Source organism: Punica granatum, chromosome 4 (genome assembly GCF_007655135.1).
Source record: "Punica granatum isolate Tunisia-2019 chromosome 4, ASM765513v2, whole genome shotgun sequence".
Taxonomy (NCBI): domain Eukaryota; kingdom Viridiplantae; phylum Streptophyta; class Magnoliopsida; order Myrtales; family Lythraceae; genus Punica; species Punica granatum.
In genome coordinates, this window is record NC_045130.1 from 532,905 (window position 1) to 556,214 (window position 23,310).

A 23,310-nucleotide genomic window follows, 5' to 3' on the forward strand; every position below is an offset into this window, starting at 1 on the left:
TATATATATGATACTCACTAATATTCTAATTAACTTAGGTTGTATCAAATGCGTAAGAAGCAAATGTGTGACGCCCCAAGAAGAATGATTTGAAAGTGACCGATGGGAGAACTTATAATATGAAAATTATATATCCATATATATACTATATGGAATCTCAGATAGCCCATCATCAATCAAGGGTTTGCAAGACCCCTGCACCTGCGGCTGCCCCCAGTTTAGTCATCATCTTATATTTCATGCCGTATCTAACTTAATTTTACCATTAAAATAAAAATAAAAATTGCGCTTGCAAAAATCCGAGTTGTTTTTTTCCCCTTCCCTTATAAAATAATACACTCATAAACTAGAAGGAAATGATAGAACTCATTATACTAGGCCTACGGGCATTCCCAGTGAACAAAAAAAAAAGATATGATAAAACCGTTATCCTTTGACAAACTATATATTATGGAAAATAAGGCATATGACGATATATTTGCATGGATCATGCTTCTTTTAATTCATATGGCATGCCCACATAGCTAGGTCGTATGCATAATATACATATATATGACATAACAGGGCAATCCAATCATCCGGTATCATAAGATATCTAGCAGCACATCAATTTATGCATATATATATATATATATATATATATAGTATTTTTGTCATAATATGTAAAAGTAGGCAAATCTCGGTTGCTATAAATAGAGGTGCTCTCACACTCCCATTCGTTTAACAGATTCTCTCCTTAATATAGCAGTCACTGACTGAAATGTTGCTGTGAGCTCTCTCTGCTAATTTCTGGGCGCCCCGGAGAAAAAACGAGAGAGAGAGAGAGAGAGAGAGAGAGAGAGAGAACCAGAGAGGATAAATGGAATCGACGATTGCGAGTACGAAGATCGTAAGAGGAGCAATATGGGTACTGTTAATGTTAGTAGCAATGGGGACTTTGATGATGTGGATCATGATGCCCACCAATACCTATAGAAACCACTGGCTTCGCAGCATCGGAAACAAGGCCGACAATTCAACCTACATCGGAACCCAAGGTTACATTCGTACCTTAGCCGAGCCATCCTTCCTTCCTTCCGTAAGGTTTTAACATATTGCTCTACTTGCCACAGCGCGCAATTATATATTCATTCATGGAATTAATTGCAGGTTCTACGCTCCTGATTTACACCTTCCCGGTGTTGTTTATTGCTACCTTAAGCTCTGTCTACCTCCACCTGGGGAAGAAACTCAACGATTTCCAGAAAATGGGAAGGTAACTATATATATACTCTAAATACATATAAACATGTATACATATACACACATATATATAGTCTTCGTTCCGTTGTTATAGTACTAATATGCTATTGCTGCTACTCTCTCGATCGTTTGTTAATAATTAATACATTTGTTTCTTTTCTAAATAATACCTGGGCGGTGTTGGTGTGGGGGACGAAGTGCAGCGATGGGAAAAAGGACATGTTGGCACGGTGGAAGCAACCAGTGCTCGTTAAAGGTCCCCTTGGAATAGTTTCCTTGTTTGAGTTGAGCTTCTTCGTCATGTTCATCGCTCTGCTGGTCTGGTCCTTCTCGACTTATCTCCATAACAGCTTATCTACGATTACCGCGGCATCCATCGCAGAGTATGGTTTGAAAATCAAAGTGTACGTAAGACAAGAGCTCTATATTTGTGTGATTATATATATGTTCATATATAAATCCTCCTTGGTTGGGTTTATAGGAGCAATCGTACTTATTACTTACTTAATTTTGGGATGATATATCAGATAATATTAATAGTTCATAAAAAATTTCTTCCCAATAATAAGGAAAAGAAACTGATAAATAACTGATTTGTGAAGCATCAATTACAGAACGCAGCCGGGGGCAGATTATTATTTCTGGCTTTTGATCGAAAATATTGTATTAGATATATTAACTAATTTATCATATATACGGCGTGGTGTGTCGATGCAGGTGGGAATATAAATTGGAGACCGCGGGCTTCTGGCTTGGGATCGTGGGGAACATAGCGCTAGCATTTCTGTTCTTTCCGGTCACGAGGGGGTCTTCGGTGCTGCCGCTGTTCGGGCTCACGTCGGAGGCTAGCATAAAGTACCATATATGGCTAGGCCACATCGTCATGACTCTCTTCACAGCTCATGGTGTCATCTTCATCATTGTCTGGATTATCACTCATCAATTCTCGGAGGTACGTAAGTCACTTAAACACACAATTTTAGCTCATTCTTATTTCTCTCCCCTCCACAGTTATCGTTTTTAATTAACATTCATAATAATAAACGTGTGAGTTGATTCAAGTGATTCAATGCTTATTCCCCTCATATAAGGACTCGGATTTCAAGTCTTATAAATATAGAAAATTCACATTGAGAGAATTTTATCCTTCAATAGGCTGACCAAGTTCAACCTAGCTAGATTAGTTAGGGTACTTTGAGCTTCCGGATAGTAAGGTGCAGACAAAAAAATTTATACATCAATAGATTTGTAATTAATAGTTGTTTTAATTTCCCAATAATTAATTAATTAATTATCAAAAGAAAGCGTATCGCACTTGCGCACACTCTCGCCTGGTAATTAAGAGGTTCCAGAATCGATACTCAATGTGATTATTCATGCTCCTTTACTATTGAGATTTCTATTTTATTGTACTAAACCCGTGAGTCTCCTTTGTTAAAAAAATCAATCAATCAATTAATTTCTTTTTAAGGAAATTGTGATTTACTTATTCACACACAAACACACCTATATATATATATATATATATATATATGGAAGGAATAGGGAACACATACATGCATATGCATTGCATGGGGTTGCATAGCGTGTCCCTTAGTTTTGGGCTTTCTCTTCCTCAATTTTTGGCATGCAACCATGCTCATAATTAATTTAACGTGCCTGCCACGCATATGGGTGAATGAAAAACACATATGCATGCCACTCATATGCATGAATGAAAAACACATGCATATGCATGCATGCATCCACGCACCTTACATGTCCATAATTGAGTATGTTGGAGATCTTTCATGGTATACACACACTTGTGTTCACATAAACCATTTTGTGCACTACATACAGCCAATTATTGTCTAAAAATTACTATTGCAAATGCATGATTGATGATAATGCAAATAGTCCGCATAGAATATATAGTGGGCTGTCGACAGTCGATAGTGATCTTTCTTTCTTTCTTTCTTTCTTTCTTTCTTGTGTTTGAGACGCAGACGACGACTATACGTGCATGTTATGCACTTCTGCTTTTTCCGAGTCAATTCAAATCTTCTCACGAGGAAAGTTCACCGGTCTAAATTATTGTGCGGTGACGTCATTGCTGGCATGGGCTTGTTAGACACCTAATGCCAATGGGAAGAAAATGGAAAAAAGGGCATAAAAACAGAACCGGGAAATGCTGCAGATTTTTTTACTGTAATATATACTCCCAAAAGGAAAGGGAGAAGGCCGGTTCACATTACTCACATACATGTTGAACGGTCGGAAATGGCTGTGGGGGGGTTTTTTGACTTTGACATATTGGGCTTAAGGTAGGGCCCATATGGCAGAATATAGTGGGCGTTGGCGTGACACGCGTACGGTGGAATCCTATCCGACTGACCCATATATACTCTTTGGAAGTGAATGAATGACTGGGACTGCCTGACCCCTTCTTTCATCATCATCACATGGCAATTTAGCAAAATATATTTCCTATGCTATGAAAAAAATGGACTTCCATTGAAACTGCGCTTCTGGTCCCCAGTTGGCATCTACCGCGGCCTATCCAGTTATATCTTAAATGGAATTAACATGATCACATCTTACATTTCCCTCCTACTTTTCATTTTTATTTGAGCTTTTTTGACGGCTTTATTTTACGAATTTAGACTATCATGTCATGTCATTCTGACAGATTCACTTTCAAAACTATAGGGTTTTATTAATACGACACTTAATCATATTGGAATTTTCTAAAAATATATTGACAATTTTGTAACGAAAAGCTATTAGAATTTTCTAAAATTGTATTGACAATTTTGTAACGAAAAGATGTGATGTTTTCATATATGTGTGTTGAAATTAAATAATAATTGACTTTGATTCATATATGTGAAACGTCTTTGATTTAACTTCACAAAATATAATTTCTCGCTTTCTTCCACGATTCCATCAGATCATCTTTTCTCTGGTCCCTCTAGACTTGGACAAATTCACAAGTTCATTATCCTTTTGTCTAGAACTATATCTATATATCTGATACGTACGAACAATTAAAGTTAATATCAAATAAACAAACTTAAGAAAGTTGGGGCTTAACTTGCTCCATGAGTGTCATTGGATGAGTGGGTGTAGCGCTTGTACACATTCCTTTTATCAATGAAAGTTACACCATTTACCCCAAAAAAAATAATTTGATTATCGTTGGCATATGATAGATTATCATTAATATCGAATAAAAAAAAATATATATATATATATATATATGATGTTACCTCGGTGCTGACAATTGGATTCCATGCATCAAGAACATAGATTTTTCAATCAACTTGTCAATGACAATTAATTATGTTACTCGATCAATGGATGGCAGATGATACAATGGGATTTCACCGGGGTTTCAAATGTGGCCGGGGAGCTGTCACTGTTTGCTGGGCTGGGCCTGTGGTTGACGACATTCCCGGCAGTGAGAAGAAAGATGTTCGAGGTCTTCTTCTACACCCACTACCTCTACCTCCTCTTCATGTTCTTCTTCATCCTGCACGTCGGCATCTCTTACTCCTTCATCATGCTCCCCGGCTTCTTCCTCTTCCTCATCGACCGCTACCTCCGCTTCCTCCAATCCCGTCACCGAGTTTGCCTGCTCTCTGCCCGAGTTCTGCCCTGCGACACTCTGGAGCTTAACTTCTCCAAGAGCCCAGGTGATGATCACACGAATATATATTCCATGCATGGCACATGCATGAACATGTCTTAATTTGTGCATGCATATATATATATATATATGAAGCGTATTGTATTTTATATATGTTAAATATGACGTCTTAATTGATCATCTTAAGTCCGTTTTTACATGATGTGGATTTACTACTGCATCACCTGAAACTCTAAAACTGTTTTGCCAAAATTAAATATTATTTGCTGAATATATGCGCATCGATTGGTCGCTTGATCAGGGTTGAAGTACAATCCAACAAGCATCATGTTCATGAATGTGCCGAGCATATCAAAGCTGCAATGGCATCCTTTCACTATAAGCTCCAACAGCAACCTGGAACCGGACAGGTTAAGTGTCATCATCAAGAGTGAAGGCAGCTGGACTCAGAAGCTCTACCAGATCCTTTCTTCCCCATCCTCCGTCGATCGCCTAGAGGTCTCTGTTGAAGGGCCTTACGGACCTGTCTCCTCCCATTTCCTCAGGTACTGGAAACCATCATCGGTATGCATGCATGCATTTCCGTCTAATATTCTTTCATATATATGTACGCCTAATAATCTTTATGTTCGATGGTATACTTCCGAAATACAATGTCAATATAGTCCTTTTCATGAGATGCAGCGACATCTGTATCTCTAATTAACGGGGCTCTATATATTAATGGTGCCACAGGCACGACACGCTTGTGATGGTGAGCGGAGGAAGTGGCATTACACCGTTCTTCTCCATAATCCGAGAGTTCATCTACCTAAGCACAAAGCTCAAGTCCAAGACCCCACAACTCATCCTGATCTGCGCCTTCAAGAGATCCTCCGAATTGACTATGCTAAACCTCCTCCTCCCCATCGCTGGCACCCCGTCTGACCTGTCCAACCTCCGGTTACAAATTGAAGCCTACGTGACCAGAGAGAAAACGCCCACCACAGAAGACTATTCGAAACACCACAAGACTGTGTGGTTAAAGCCCAGCCCAACAGATGCACCGGTTTCAGCTATCTTAGGACCCAACAGCTGGCTCTGGCTTGGAGCCGTCATCGCGTCCTCCTTCGTGATGTTCCTTATATTGATGGGGATCATTACTCGGTATTATATCTACCCGATCGATCGTAACACAAACAAAAACTTCTCCACCTCCACTAAGGCGGTGCTGCACATTTTGGTCATGTGCATATGCATAGCAGCAGCAGGCAGCTTGGCAGTACTTTCGAACAAGAGTAGGAACGCCAGGGATGCTAAGCAGATTCAGAACTTGAGCTCAACTCCTGCGGGGTCCCCGAGTCTGGGATTGGACGGCGGTGCTGCAGGGATGGAGTTGGAAAGTCTACCCCACCAGTCTCTGGTTCAAGGAACCAATGTGCACTTCGGTGAAAGGCCTGATCTCAAGAGTAAGTTGGCTAAGACTACTTTAGAATTAATTAGAAATCTACCTCTTTTTATTCCTTTCGTTATCTTTTCTCGTGGTCAAAGACATACACACAGAGAGAAATTCATACTTACTTTTAAAAGTTCTTATTCACTAAATTCTGCTATGTGGTGTTGCATAATTTTTTTTTTAAAGTACTTACGATAATATTAAGTATGTCTGTGTGAAAATGTGCAGAGATGCTGTTCGATTGCAAAGGGTCAAGTGTGGGAGTGCTTGTTTGTGGTCCAAAGAGACTGAGGCACGACGTTGCAGCCATTTGCTCATCCGGTTTAGCCGACAATCTGCACTTCGAGTCGATTAGCTTCAGCTGGTAAAATGTGTCGCTGAAGAGTACTCTTGATGACCATATATCTCATGCCTTTCCTTCTTTGCAACAGCAGCCAGATCGTATCGAAGCCTCTTGCAATCTGTTCAGTCGTACAGTTCGATTTTCCTCAGGATCGGCCGGTCTAGTTTGTTCGTGCCAGATCATTTTAATTAATTATGTGAATGAAATAAAGGAGTGTGTATAAGGCCAGTATCAAGGGTCACTAAATTGTTTCTTTACTTCGGGTTGTGTAGTCGGAAGACATCAAGTCAATAGTTGAAGCAAAATACCGTGTAATATCATTCATCTAAGGGGAAGAAATTGAAAAGGCTGTGCACTATGCATTTGATTATTTGGGGATCGCATGTCAATGTCCTCTTGGGCTCCCTATCATTTGCAGTCGACTGAGAAGACGTATTACCGATCATTGAAAACTGACCATTTCAGAATCCATTGGGCAGATAGATTACTTAGTAAAGCTGTATATAACCATCCAAACGGCAATTGGGAAGTCACTCTCGGACAGTAAAAATAGAGACCTGAACGGCCTCTGTTCTGAAAACATGATTATAGTTTCTTACAAGAATATAGCATGCTGCAGTCCGATACCATCTCCTCTGAAAGCATTCCTCGAACAACCTTTGCAAGAACAGTAGTTAGTGTATAAGTTTTCATAGTAAACTAGCTACATAGACACAACATTGAACCATTTAGAATGTGTTTAAAAGTATGAAAAATAGCCAATTGTAAGGAGATTATAGACAGTAAGACAACACACAGAACTGGAAATTTCTTCTCATCCTCATAATGACAGCTCTACTTGGTCAAGATTGTTGTTTTACACCCTGAAGCACAAGAGGTTGGCTGACCACTTTTTATTCATCTAAGCCCCTAGTGTTCAAAAATTATCCTCAAGATCTAATTTCTTAATCTACTTTGACAAATCAAGCAATGAATGCTCCAGTATAAGCCCATCAGAAATTCACTCAAGAACGCTGAGGCTCTTTCTATGATTAAAATCATAAACTGCGAGAATATCAAAGCTCAACTGAACAACCATGAGATACAAGTTCCCAATATGCATCAAACAACTGTCAGCTTCAAACATAACTAGAAAACTAGAAAGCAGGGGAAAAGAAAACAAAGACATACTCTGTGGATCTGCCAGCGGCTGAAAATAGATCTGCCCAGTGACGACCATCGGTTTTTCTTGCAACACTAACCACCACATCGAAATACTCGGGAAAATTTCTAATCAGATCACATGTCTTCTCCAATAAGGACAACTTAACAGTGTTTCTATGACCAGATGTCTGGTTCTTGTTTATGTTATGTCTGCAAGACACTAAGAACAAGGAATTAATAATCTTCTACAAACTCTTGAAAAGGAAATGAATATAATACTGAAAATAATTTATGTAAAGTAGAAACTAGAAAGGTGTTATATATTCTTGACTTACTTGTTTCAACAAGAATCTACCTAGGATATTACTAAAACAGGTGTAATTTATAGTCATAGTTGATAAATATTGCAGTGGCTGATTACAATTACCTGGAAATTTCTGCATCAAAAACAGTAAAAAGAAGCCATTCCAGACAATGCGAAAAATGAGGTTTCTCCGCCAATATAGTCATCTAACAGACTCGCGAGATAAATTCCAACATAAGAAACTTGTTCAGTCTTAAAATCTGGCTGTTTTACACCCAGGATAAGGCTTCCGCTACAGAAAGCTGGCAATAAGTAGCCACAGCGATACATTTACCTGCATTTCGCGATGCCCATAATCTAACCAGGAAACCTCCTCAATCAGATTTGTCTTCTCCACTGATTGACCACAGGTAACCCAGAATAACTCAACAGAGTCAGTAAGGTCCCTTTCCCGTCCATCATCCAAATCAAGAAGTGAAAGCTCCCCATTCACTCTCAATATTAAACACCTGGTAAGGTTTGAAGCAGCTCAGATGCACGTCGCATATGGAACAATAATGGCAATATTTCTAGGTGAATACCTTGCAGGTTCTCTGGCAACAAAATCAGAACTCGCAAGATGATTGTTTGAAATGACCACTCTCGGAAGCTGATCTGGGATAAACCGCATTGCTGCAGGATGGCTCTTTGCAGTCATGATTGAAAGTTCTCGTACTGTAGAAAGCTGTTTGTCATTTTATCACTTAAAAATGTACCAATAGTAGAAATCTTTTCAGTTCAGCACTCAAATGAAGAGTTCAACTCAGAAACTTTTGCCCACAGGTGAGCATATTAATCATGTGAAAATGGCAGAAATAGTAACTTGAAGATATTTCACCTGTAAATCTGGAGTACTAAATGGTGACAATTCACCAGATATGCTGACGTGAAATATGTGGACATCGAATGGTCGATAGGTGACGAGAATATAATTTTCATATACATCCATCACCATTGGTTTGGTAAGCAAAGGCTTTCGACAGAGTAGTGAGCTCTGATCAAGATGATATCTTGGATAAAAAAACAATTCATACCTACATTACATTAAAGAGCGCATCTTTAGCAATCGCGTTAATTATTTAGTATATATAAATTGGCAGAAATCTACAGGTTGTAGGAATTAATTATCCGTAACAAGTAATAAAATTGAACGAAAAATTCGAATAGCAAGATGGATAAATAGAATGTTATAAAGTTAAATGAATTTCACTAATATAAGAATTTGAAAATTCAAACCGATACAAAAACGAAATCGGAAGATCAGAAGATACGAGAAAGCCGAGTCCTGTGTTTCACACAAACCCCTTGAAACAGATTCGTCCCCTTAGGGTGTGCTCGAGATCACGTGGGCATCTGTTTCCCAGGATAAAACGGCATCGAGTGCAGCTAGCAACACGAGCCGCACCCTATCGAACCAGAAAACGAAGTTGAACAATCTCACTTAACTATGCAATTGTCTTCTCTTCCTTTCTTCTTTTTAAAAAATGAGGGGAGGTTTTTCAATTTATAGACCATCGATCAATGAATACATGCTATTGATGATGGTTATAGAATTGATGGTGTCTTTTCAATTCTTTGCAATTGATGGTGCCATTCAATTCATAACGATTGATGGTGTCCTTTCAATTTCAAGAATTGATGGTGTTCTTTCAAATTGCACGAACCACCATTCAATACATTCATTTCATTAATGAGAAATAATTTCTCATTCACCAATGCCATAATTTTCCAACAATCCCCTACATGAGTGAAAAATTGTTTTTATTTTAACTTAGTGAGAGTGTTCAATAGTTGAAGCCTGCATAGGATAGGTAGGTGTCACCACTCTTGAATTCTCCCTTGTGAAATGCATGTACTTTATTAGCTGTCCAGTAGACATGATGTCCTTGAACTGTCATGCTATTTTGTATAAAGATGACACACCCCTCACACATGAATCAACTAACTTCATTTCAGTTCTCATTGTTGTGTCCATTTTGGCCATGGAACACTATCCTGGTTCTGTGAGAGTTTCTGAAGAATTAAGTTCGTAGAAATTCTCCTCTGAAGCGGCCTCACTTCTCTTTCACATAGGTGATTTCACATATCATTAAAGCAATTTAAAGTGTTAGCCTTATCTGTTTGTCACGGTTTCATCAATGAATGGTCCAAGGATTTTCTCCCCCACAGTGATTTATTGGATTCTATAACTTGATTGTCCCATTGAACCTAGATCTTGGGATATCCAGTCAACTAGGTTGGGTGTTCGCTATAAAACCTTTCCTCTAATGGACTTTAGACCCATTCCTTTTCCTCAAACTGCTCTTTACTTAACCTTTTGGTTAGCGGATCCGCTATATTATCCTTTGACTGCACTTAGTCAATGGAGATAATTCCAATTGAGATCAGTTGTCTAATGGTATTATGTCTACAATGTATATGTCTAGACTTACCATTATACATATTACTATATGCCTTTCCAATTGCCGTTTGACTATCATAGTGGATACAAATTGATGGCATAAGTTTTTTTCATTTAGGAATATCCTCTAGAAAATGGCACAGCCATTCAACTTCTTCTCCACATTTATTCAGAGCAATAAACTCAGATTCCATTGTGGACCTAGCGATAACAGTTTGTTTCGAGGACTTCCATGACACTGCTGCACCCGCTAGTGTGAACACGTATTTCGAATCCGTTATATCAAATATCCAATTTGCATCACTGTACCCCTCTAGGACAGCTGGATATTTAATATAGTGCAACCCATAATCTCAAGTGTATCTAAGGTATCTCAGTACCCTGACAATTTCCTTCCAATGGTCCCCACTCGGATTACTCGTATATTTACTGAGTCTACTAACTGAGAATGCAACATCCGGCCTAGTACAACTCATTAGATACATTAGACTTCCAATTACCCGCGGGTATTCTAACTGAGAAATACTCTCCTCTATTCTTTGATAGATGAAGATTATTGTCTATTGGAGTCTTTAAAATTACAGAATCATTTTTGGTAAATTTTTTCAAAATTTTATCTATGTAGTGCAACTGACTCAAAATTAGTCCATCTGATGTTCTCATGATTTTAATTCCTAAAATCACATCAGCGAGTCCCATATCTTTCATGTCAAATCTCGAATTCAGCATATTCTTCGTAGATTTGATCATTCAGTCATCACTACCAACAATGAGTATGTCATCTACGTAAAGACATAAAATGACGTAACTATTTTCTGTCTCCTTAATATATACACATTTATCACACTCATTGATCTTAAATCCATTGAAAATCATTGCATTATTGAATTTTTTGTGCCACTGCTTTGGCACTTGTTTCAACCCATACAATGATTTGATCAATTTACAGACTTTCCTTTCTTTTCCTGGAGCCATGAACCCCTCGGGTTGTTCCATATAGATTTCTTCATCTAAATCTCCATTTAGGAAAGCTGTTTTCACATCCATTTGATAAACTTCCAAATTACTTAATGCCGCAAATGCAAATATCATCCTAATGGAATTTATTCTCGTCACAAGAGAATAAGTATCAAAATAGCCCAAGCCTTCATTTTGCTTGTATCCCTTAATTACAAGCCTAGCCTTGTATTTATCAATGGATCCATCTACTTTCATTTTCCTCTTAAAGATCCATTTGGATCCTAAGGGTTTACAACTAGTGGGGAGATCCATTAATTTCCAAGTGTGATTCTGTAGAATCGAATCAATTTCACTTTTGATTGCCTCCTTCCAGAGAAGTCCTTCAGAGAAATTTACTGCTTCAACATAGCTTTGTGGTTCCTTTTCTAACAAATATGTCAGAAAATCATTCCCGAATTATTTTTCAATTCTAGCTCTTTTGTTGCGTCTAGGTTCAATCTCTTGATCTGAACCGTGCCTTTCATGATCTACGTCATGAAGTCCATCATTCATAGTGTGTGAGGTTCGTTTCGATGAACTCGATGCCTCATTCAATTTACATGGAAATACATCTTCAAAGAACGATGCATTCCTTGATTCCATTATCGTGTTCTTGTGTATATCAGGAATCTAGATTCATGCACAAGAAATCGATAAGCACTACTGTTATGTGCATAGCCAATAAGGATGCAGTCCACCGTCTTAGGACCTATCTTTACTTTCTTTGGTGTCGGAATGACTACTTTTGCCAAGCACCCCCACACTCACAAGTGATCGTAGGATGGTCTCCTGCCTCTAAATAATTCATAAGGGGTCTTTTCCTTTTTCTTTCGAGCTACCTTATTCAATAGGTAATTGATTGACAATATTACTTCACCCCACATATTTTGAGGTAATCCTGAACTTAATAACATCGCATTCATCATGTCTTTTAACGTGCGATTTTTGCGTTCAACAACACCATTCGATTGAGGAGAATAGGGTGCAGTCACTTCGTGTATAATTTCGTATTGTGCACAAAATTCCCCGAAAGGCGTTACGTATTCGCCTCCTTTATCACTCCTCAATCTCTTGATTTTCTTGTTGAGTTGATTCTCAACTTCATTTTTATAGAGAACAAATTTATCTATGGCCGCATCTTTGCTTTTCAGCAAATATACATAACAGTATTTTGTACTATCATCGATAAATGTAATAAAATAATTATTACCACCTCTTAATATTGCGAACTTTAAATTGCATACATTATTATGAATTAGATCAAGTGGCTCGGTGTTCCTTTCAATCGTTTGAAAGGGTGATCTTGTCAACTTTGTCTCAACACAAATTTCACATTTGTACTGTGAATCAATTTGGAATGTAGGTATGTGATTCAAGTTAATTAATCTATGCAAAGTATTATAATTAACACGACCTAGTCTTCCATGTCACAAATCATGAGACTCAATCAAATACGCGGAAGAACCAGAATTCTTATTGATTATGGTTATTACATTGAACTTAAAAAGCCCATCACATACATATCCATTTCCTACGTACATTCCAGACTATGACAAAATAATTTTATTTGACTCAAAAACCATCATGAACCCATGCTTATTCAGCAATGACCCGAAGACTAAATTCTTTCGAATCTCAGGTACATACAATACGTAGTTCAGAGTCAGCTCTTTTTCTGAAGTCATCTTCAAGACCACCTTGCCTTGACCTTCAACAGCAGAATGGACAGAGTTTCCCATATAGATCTTCTCCCCAGTGACCGGTTCGAGCATAGTGAACATGTCTCTTTTTGAGCACACATGTCTGGTGGCACCGGTATCGAGTCACCATTCCTTCGGGTTAGACCCAATGAGGTTCACCTCTGAAACCACAACAGATAGGTTGATGTCTGCCATATCTCGGACCATCTCATTAATTATGTTTGCTTCACGATCCTTTTTCTTCTTTAGGAGCCTGCAGTCAGCAGATCTGTGACATTTTTTGTCACAGTTGAAACATTTCCCCTGAAACTTGGGCTTGGAGACTCATCCATTCGTACCCAGCTTCTTCTTGCCTTTTTTGTTCTTGGAGCTTTGCCCTTGCTCCATGACATTTACCTTAGCAGCAACAGGAAAGATGAGATCCTTTCCAGAGTTCTTATTATCTTCTTCAATTCGAAACTTGACAACAAGATCCTCCATTGTCATCTTCTTCCACTTATATTTCAGATAATTCTTGAAATCCTTCCAACCAGGAGGCAGCTTCTCAATGACAACAGCCACTTGGAAGGATTCACTTAAAGCCATCCCCTCAGCCTGAATCTCATGCAAGAACACTTGAAATTCCTACACTTGACTCATTACGATCCTTGAATCCACCATTTTAAAATCGAGGAATTGTCCGACGAGAAATTTCTTCGCACCGACATCCTTTGATTTATATTTATGGTCCAATGATTCCCATAACTCCTTTGCCGTCTTAAACCCCTGATAGACATTATACAGGGAATCATGAAGACTATTCATGATATAATTCCGGCAAAGATAGTCGGAGTGCTTCCAAGCATCAACCCCACTGAGAACCTACACATCCGACTTCCCCACAAATAGGGTTAGAGCATTTTCAGTCAAGAACCTTGCAAGGTTCAAAGGTGTGAGGTAGAATAGCATTTTTTGCTGCCATCTCTTGAAGTTCAACCCATTGAACTTCTCGAGCTTCTCAACATGGTTCACAGGAACCATTGAGGGAGCAGCCATCTTTTGGCTAACCAAATGGTTAGGCAACATAGGAGTTGGCTGGAGCCAGTAGTCTGGCTTCCGTTGGTCGTATCCCCATCGTTCCTCGACGCTATTTGAATCATTCAAACTAGAAAGATCTGTTTCAAGATTGTAGGAATTAATTATCTGTAATAAGTAACAAAATTGAACGAAAAATTCGAATAGCAAGATGGATAAATAGAATGCTATAAAGTTAAATGAATTTAACTAGTATAAGAATTTGAAAATTCAAATCGATACAAAGACGAAACCGGAAGATCAGAAAACACGATAAAGCCGAGTCCTATGTTTCACACAAACCCCTCGAAACATATTCGTCTCCTCAGGGTGTACTCGAGGTCACGTGGGCGTCTGTTTCCCATGATAAAACGGCATCGAGTGCAACTAGCAGCACGTAAATCTGGAGTACTAAAAGGTGACAATTCACCAGATATGCTGACATGAAATATGTGGACATCGAATGGTCGATAGGTGACGAGAATATAATTTTCATATACATCCATCACCATTGATTTGGTAAGCAAAGGCTTTCGACAGAGTAGTGAGCTCTGATCAAGATGATATGTCGGATAAAAAAGCAATTCATAACTACATTACCTTACAGAGCGCATCTTTAGCAATCACGTTAATTATTTAGTATATATAAATTGGCAGAAATCTACAGCGAAACCAAAATAAGCATAAACCATGGTGTGTAACAGATGCCAAGCAGGCCATGGCACAAACCGACTCAGCCACCAACAAAATATGTATCTAACAGATGTAAGTAGGAATATAGTCACCAGAAAGAAAAGGGAAAGAAAGTACAAACTATCCTTAAACTGATTGCAGTCTTATTTTAAATGAGATATGCATCTAGGCAGGGGAGGTTGCTTACGTATTAGAAGAATCGACATAATTGCAGACAACAACAATTTTTCCCAGCCATAACAGTCCTTTGCACTGAATCTTTTGTTCCTGACTTACATCTCCAAACAGACGCCACTTCTTGAACCGTATATCTTTGCTGGCAGCCACATGCTGAACTGGCCAATTCTGAGAAATATAGGAGACCTACTCCAGCACAGAACAATGTTATAGCTTATTGTAATAGTGACATCCAAAAGCAATCATCCACAAAAAAAATTGCATACTTACTGGAAGATTAAGATGCAGCATTTTAAGTTCATTTGTATCTTCAGACTGCACGACAAGCAAACGATCTTCACAATATATCACTTGCCGCACATACGTCATGCCTGAAACACCTCTATTAAGGCAACATTTGCCAAATGAAAATACAAGAATTCTCTCCAGGGATCTTTCCTCAATGGCATAGAGCCTATATCCAAATTCGTCCCACTGCATCAAAGAGACCCCACCCATCAGGGGTTCAAATTTACTATCTTGATTCCGTTTCCCCATTGGAGATGAGATAAAACTTAGACCAATTTGGCGAATAGTTGACATCAAACGACATCCAGGGACAGACCAGACAGTAAGCCCTCTAAATTTCCAGCCAACTGCAAAGGCAGAATTATCTGGTGTCCAAGCAATAGAACTGACAGGACCCGTATCTTCCATAGAATACCGTATCTTCCAAAGAATACTCCATTTGTCAAGTTCCCAGAGGTGTATTTGTCTCTTCAATGATTGTCCAAGTTTACAGTCCATTTATGTTTAAGTCAAAATCCACATTTGACATTGCAATCAAACAATATTCTTAGGGTCAACATATAAATACACATACGAAGGCTATTTATGAGATTCTACATTTCTATTGTGCAACTCTAGCCAATATTTTAAGTGGGGTTGGGTGTGGTTCGTTGTTGTCTGGGAAGAACCGATCAGTATATTTTCTTGTAAGGAATCTTACCCCCAATCATGTAAAGAGACGGTTCGAATAAGTGATGCCGATTCAGCCAGATCATACAACTCAACAACTCCCTTTGTGGTGCCAACAGCAAGGATCTGCTGCTCAGAAGCTACTGAAGTACATACAGCATCACCGCTACCCACAATTCTTTCTGGCTTAATCAAATCAGCCTGCTCTAAACCTTTCTTACTTACAGAACATGACATGACCTGCCCATCATCATATAACACCAATAGCAACCTCATGGAATATAATACACTCATGAACTAGAAGGAAATAATAAAACTCATTGTACTAGGCCTACGGGCATTCCCAGTGCAAAAAAAAGAAAAAGAAAATATGATAAAACCATTATCCGTTGACAAACTATATATTATGGAAAATAAGGCATATGACAATATATATGTATGGATCATGCTTATTTTAATTCATATGGCATGCCGACATAGCTAGGTCGTATGCATAATATACATATATATGACATAACAGGACAGTCACATCATCGGGTATCACATGATATCTAGCAGCACGTCAATTTATGCATATATATATGTATATATAGTATTTTTCTCATTATTATAGTAGTAGTAGTAGTAATAATAATATGTAAAAGTAGGCGAACCTCTGTTGCTATAAATATGGGTGCCCTCGCACTCCCATTCGCTTAACAGATGCTCTCCTTAATATAGCAGTCACTGACTGAAGAGTGGCTGTGAGCTCTCTCTGCTAATTTCTGTGCGCCCCGGAGAAAAACACGAGAGAGAGAGAACCAGAGAGGATAAATGGAGTCGACGATGGCGAGTACGAAGATCGTAAGAGGAGCAATATGGGTACTGTTAATGTTAGTAGCAATGGGGACTTTGATGATGTGGATCATGATGCCCACCAATACCTATCGCAACCACTGGCTTCTCAGCATCCGAAAGAAGGCCAACAATTCAACCTACATCGGAACCCAAGGTTACATTCTTTATTAATTCGTACCTTAGACGAGCCATCCTTCCTTCCTTCCTTCCGTACGTTCTAACATATTGCTCTACTTGCCATGGCGCGCAATTATATATTCATTCATGGAATTAATTGCAGGTGCTAAGCTCCTGATTTACACATTCCCGGTGTTGTTTATTGCTACCTTGAGCTCTGTCTACCTCCACTTGGGGAAGAAACTCAACGATTTCCAGAAAATGGGGAGGTACTATATATATACTCTAAATACATATAAACATGTATACATACACACACATATATGTATAGTCTTCGTTCCGTTGTCATAGTACTAATATGCTATTGCTGCTACTCTCTCGATCGTTTGCTAATAATTAATACATTTGTTTCTTTTCTAAATGAATAACAAATTAATAACTGGGCGGTGTTGGTGTGGGGGGCGAAGTGCAGCGATGGGAAAAAGGACATGTTGGCACGGTGGAAGCAACCAGTGCTCGTTAAAGGTCCCCTTGGAATAGTTTCCTTGTTTGAGTTGAGCTTCTTCGTCATGTTCATCGCTCTGCTGGTCTGGTCCTTCTCGACTTACCTCCATAACAGCTTATCTACGATTACCGCGGCATCCATCGCAGAGAATGGCTTGAAAATCAAAGTGTACGTAAGACAAGAGCTCTATATTTGTGTGCTTACATATATGCTCATATATAAATCCTCCATGGTTGGGTTTATAGGAGCAATCGTACTTATTACTTTCTTAATTTTGGGATGATATGTCAGATAATATTAATAATTCATAAACAATTTCTACCCAATAACAAGGAAAAGAAACAGATAAATAACTGATTTGTGAAGCATCAATTACAAAATGCAGCCGGGGGCAGATTATTGTTTCTGGGTTTTGATAGAAAATATTGTATTAGATATATTAACTAATTTATCATATATACGGCGTGGTGTGTCGATGCAGGTGGGAATACAAATTGGAGACCGCGGGCTTCTGGCTTGGGATCGTGGGGAACATAGCGCTAGCATTTCTGTTCTTTCCGGTCACGAGGGGGTCTTCGGTGCTGCCGCTGTTCGGGCTCACTTCGGAGGCGAGCATAAAGTACCATATATGGCTAGGCCACATCGTCATGACTCTCTTCACAGCTCATGGTGTCATCTTCATCATTGTCTGGATTATCACTCATCAATTCTCGGAGGTATGTAAGTCACTTAAACACACAATTTTAGCTCATTCTTATTTCTCTCCACTCCACAGTTAATCGTTTTTAATTAACATTCATAATAATAATAAACGTGTGAGTTGATTCAAGTGATTCAATACTTATTCCTCTCATATAAGGACTTGAATTTCAACTCTTATAAATATAGAAAATCCACGTTGAGAGAGTTTTGTTCCTCAATGGGCTGACCAAGTTCAACCTAGCTAGATTAGTTAGAGTACTTTGAGCTTCCGGATACCAAGGTGCAAACCAAAAAATTTACACATCCATAGATTTGTAATTAATACTTGTTTTAATTTCCTAATAATTAATTAATTAATTATCAAGAGAAAGCGTATCGCACTTGCGCACGCCCTCGCTTGGTAATTAAAAAGTTTCAGATTCGATACTCAATGAGATTTTTTATACCCCTTTAGTATTAGGATTTCTATTTTATTGTACTAGACCCGCGAGTCTCATTTGTAACAAAAAAAAATCAATTAATTAATTAATTTCGTTTTTAAGGAAATTGTGATTTACTTATTCACACACACATATACATACATATATATATATATATATGGAAGGAATAGGGAACATATACTTAATTTTTTATGAAGAAGAGGAGAGAGGCCAAAAAGGATTACATATATATGCATTGCATGGGGTTGCATAGCGTGTCCCTAATTTTTGGGCTTTATCGTCCTCAATTTTTGGCATGCAACCATGCTCATAATTAATTTAACGTGCTTGCACCGAAAAAAAAAAATTAACGCGCATGCCACGCATATGCGTGAATGAAAAACACATATGCATGCCACTCATATGCATGAATGAAAAACACATGCATGCATTCACGCACCTTACATGTCCATAATTGAGTACGTTGGAGATCTTTCATGGTATACACACGCTTGCATTCACATAAACCATTTTGTGCACTACATACAGCCAATTATTGTCTAAAAATTACTATTGCAAATGCATGATTGATGGTAAATTTCATGATCTTTCTTTCTTTCTTGTGTTTGAGACGCCGACGACGACTATACGTGCATGCTATGCACTTCTGCTTTTTCCGTATCAATTCAAATCTTCTCACGAGGAAAGTTAAGCTGTCTAAATTATTGTGCGGTGACGTCATTGCTGGCATGGGCTTGTTAGACACCTAATGCCAATGGGAAGAAAAGGGAAAAAGGGCATAAAAACAGAACCGGAAAATGCTGCAGATTTTTTTGTCTGTAATATATACTCCCAAAAGGAAAGGGAGAAGGCCGGTTCACATTACTAACATACATGTTGAACGGTCGGAAATGGCTGTGGGGGGGTTTTTTGACTTTGACATATTGGCCTTAAGGTAGGGCCCATATGGCAGAATATAGTGGGCTTTGGCGTGACACGCGTACGGTCGAATCCTATCCGACTGACCCATATATACTCTTTGGAAGTGAATGAATGACTGGGACTGCCTGACCCCTTCTTTCATCATCATCACATGGCAATTTAGCAAAATATATTTCCTATGCTATGAAAAAAATGGACTTCCATTGAAACTGCGCTTCTGGTCCCCAGTTGGCATCTACCGCGGCCTATCCAGTTATATCTTAAATGGAATTAACATGATCACATCTTACATTTCCCTCCTACTTTTCATTTTTATTTGAGCTTCTTTGACGGCTTTATTTTACGAATTTAGACTATCATGTCATGTCATTCTGACAGATTCACTTTCAAAACTATAGGGTTTTATTAATACGACACTTAATCATATTGGAATTTTCTAAAAATATATTGACAATTTTGTAACGAAAAGCTATTAGAATTTTTTAAAATTGTATTGACAATTTTGTAACGAAAAGATGTGATGTTTTCATATATGTGTGTTGAAATTAAATAATAATTGACTTTGATTCATATATGTGAAACGTCTTTGATTTAACTTCACAAAATATAATTTCTCGCTTTCTTCCACGATTCCATCAGATCATCTTTTCTCTGGTCCCTCTAGACTTGGACAAATTCACAAGTTCATTATCCTTTTGTCTGGAACTATATCTATATATCTGATACGTACGAACAATTAAAGTTAATATCAAATAAACAAACTTAAGAAAGTTGGGGCTTAACTTGCTCCATGAGTGTCATTGGATGAGTGGGTGTAGCGCTTGTACACATTCCTTTTATCAATGAAAGTTACACCATTTACCCCAAAAAAAATAATTTGATTATCGTTGGCATATGATAGATTATCATTAATATCGAATAAAAAACATATATATATATATATATATATATATGTATGATGTTACCTCGGTGCTGACAATTGGATTCCATGCATCAAGAACATAGATTTTTCAATCAACTTGTCAATGACAATTAATTATGTTACTCGATCAATGGATGGCAGATGATACAATGGGATTTCACCGGGGTTTCAAATGTGGCCGGGGAGCTGTCACTGTTGGCTGGGCTGGGCCTGTGGTTGACGACATTCCCGGCAGTGAGAAGAAAGATGTTCGAGGTCTTCTTCTACACCCACTACCTCTACCTCCTCTTCATGTTCTTCTTCATCCTGCACGTCGGCATCTCTTACTCCTTCATCATGCTCCCCGGCTTCTTCCTCTTCCTCATCGACCGCTACCTCCGCTTCCTCCAATCCCGTCACCGAGTTTGCCTGCTCTCTGCCCGAGTTCTGCCCTGCGACACTCTGGAGCTTAACTTCTCCAAGAGCCCAGGTGATGATCACACGAATATATATTCCATGCATGGCACATGCATGAACATGTCTTAATTTGTGCATGCATATATATATATATATATGAAGCGTATTGTATTTTATATATGTTAAATATGACGTCTTAATTGATCATCTTAAGTCCGTTTTTACATGATGTGGATTTACTACTGCATCACCTGAAACTCTAAAACTGTTTTGCCAAAATTAAATATTATTTGCTGAATATATGCGCATCGATTGGTCGCTTGATCAGGGTTGAAGTACAATCCAACAAGCATCATGTTCATGAATGTGCCGAGCATATCAAAGCTGCAATGGCATCCTTTCACTATAAGCTCCAACAGCAACCTGGAACCGGACAGGTTAAGTGTCATCATCAAGAGTGAAGGCAGCTGGACTCAGAAGCTCTACCAGATCCTTTCTTCCCCATCCTCCGTCGATCGCCTAGAGGTCTCTGTTGAAGGGCCTTACGGACCTGTCTCCTCCCATTTCCTCAGGTACTGGAAACCATCATCGGTATGCATGCATGCATTTCCGTCTAATATTCTTTCATATATATGTACGCCTAATAATCTTTATGTTCGATGGTATACTTCCGAAATACAATGTCAATATAGTCCTTTTCATGAGATGCAGCGACATCTGTATCTCTAATTAACGGGGCTCTATATATTAATGGTGCCACAGGCACGACACGCTTGTGATGGTGAGCGGAGGAAGTGGCATTACACCGTTCTTCTCCATAATCCGAGAGTTCATCTACCTAAGCACAAAGCTCAAGTCCAAGACCCCACAACTCATCCTGATCTGCGCCTTCAAGAGATCCTCCGAATTGACTATGCTAAACCTCCTCCTCCCCATCGCTGGCACCCCGTCTGACCTGTCCAACCTCCGGTTACAAATTGAAGCCTACGTGACCAGAGAGAAAACGCCCACCACAGAAGACTATTCGAAACACCACAAGACTGTGTGGTTAAAGCCCAGCCCAACAGATGCACCGGTTTCAGCTATCTTAGGACCCAACAGCTGGCTCTGGCTTGGAGCCGTCATCGCGTCCTCCTTCGTGATGTTCCTTATATTGATGGGGATCATTACTCGGTATTATATCTACCCGATCGATCGTAACACAAACAAAAACTTCTCCACCTCCACTAAGGCGGTGCTGCACTTTTTGGTCATGTGCATATGCATAGCAGCAGCAGGCAGCTTGGCAGTACTTTCGAACAAGAGTAGGAACGCCAGGGATGCTAAGCAGATTCAGAACTTGAGCTCAACTCCTGCAGGGTCCCCGAGTTTGGGATTGGACGGCGGTGCTGCAGGGATGGAGTTGGAGAGTCTACCCCACCAGTCTCTGGTTCAAGGAACCAATGTGCACTTCGGTGAAAGGCCTGATCTCAAGAGTAAGTTGGCTAAGACTACTTTATAATTAATTAGAAATCTACCTCTTTTTATTCCTTTCGTTATCTTTTCTCGTGGTCAAAGACATACACACAGAGAGAAATTCATACTTACTTTTAAAAATTCTTATTCACTAAATTCTGCCATGTGGTGTTGCATAATTTTTTTTTTTTAAGTACTTACGATAATATTAAGTATGTCTGTGTGAAAATGTGCAGAGATGCTGTTCGATTGCAAAGGGTCAAGTGTGGGAGTGCTTGTTTGTGGTCCAAAGAGACTGAGGCACGACGTTGCAGCCATTTGCTCATCCGGTTTAGCCGACAATCTGCACTTCGAGTCGATTAGCTTCAGCTGGTAAAATGTGTGCGCTGAAGAGTACTCTTGATGACCATATATCTCATGCCTTTCCTTCTTTGCAACAGCAGCCAGATCGTATCGAAGCCTCTTGCAATCTGTTCAGTCGTACAGCTCGATTTTCCTCAGGATCGGCCGGTCTGGTTTGTTCGTGGCAGATCATTTTAATTAATTATGTGAATGAAATAAAGGAGTGTGTATAAGGCCAGTATCAAGGGTCACTAAATTGTTTCTTTACTTCGGGTTGTGTAGTCGGAAGACATCAAGTCAATAGTTGAAGCAAAATACCGTGTAATATCATTCATATAAGGGGAAGAAATTGAAAAGGCCGTGCACTATGCATTTGATTATTTGGGGATCGCATGTCAATGTCCTCTTGGGCTCCCCATCATTTGCAGTCGACTGAGAAGACGTATTACCGATCATTGAAAACTGACCATTTCAGAATCCATTGGGCAGATAGATTACTTATCAAAGCTGTATATAACCATCCAAACGGCAATTGGGAAGTCACTCTCGGACTGTA

The 23,310-nt window shown here is 38.9% G+C and overlaps 2 protein-coding genes and 1 pseudogene across 3 annotated transcripts; 2 read left to right on the forward strand and 1 right to left on the reverse strand.

The window, feature by feature from the left end:
• The first annotated feature begins 802 nt into the window (after nt 1-802).
• LOC116205187 (ferric reduction oxidase 2-like) lies at nt 803-23,134 on the forward strand. Of its 2 annotated transcripts, XM_031537696.1 has the most exons (9): nt 803-886; nt 16,958-17,108; nt 17,235-17,340; nt 17,544-17,744; nt 18,058-18,292; nt 20,703-21,030; nt 21,286-21,529; nt 21,720-22,432; nt 22,649-23,134. In XM_031537696.1, the coding sequence occupies exons 1-9, from the start codon at nt 860-862 to the stop codon at nt 22,786-22,788; spliced, it is 2,145 nt and encodes a 714-aa protein (XP_031393556.1). In that variant the 5' UTR covers nt 803-859; the 3' UTR covers nt 22,789-23,134. The 2 variants fall into 2 exon arrangements, with proteins under 2 accessions (XP_031393556.1, XP_031393555.1); XM_031537695.1 differs by lacking the exon at nt 803-886 and having other exon boundaries at nt 16,770-17,108.
• On the forward strand, nt 826-7,021 carry LOC116205188 (ferric reduction oxidase 2-like). Its single transcript, XM_031537697.1, has 8 exons — nt 826-1,037; nt 1,150-1,255; nt 1,446-1,646; nt 1,960-2,194; nt 4,592-4,919; nt 5,175-5,418; nt 5,609-6,321; nt 6,537-7,021. The coding sequence occupies exons 1-8, from the start codon at nt 860-862 to the stop codon at nt 6,674-6,676; spliced, it is 2,145 nt and encodes a 714-aa protein (XP_031393557.1). The 5' UTR covers nt 826-859; the 3' UTR covers nt 6,677-7,021.
• LOC116204991 lies at nt 7,136-15,946 on the reverse strand (annotated as a pseudogene).
• Nucleotides 23,135-23,310: the final 176 nt, after the last annotated feature.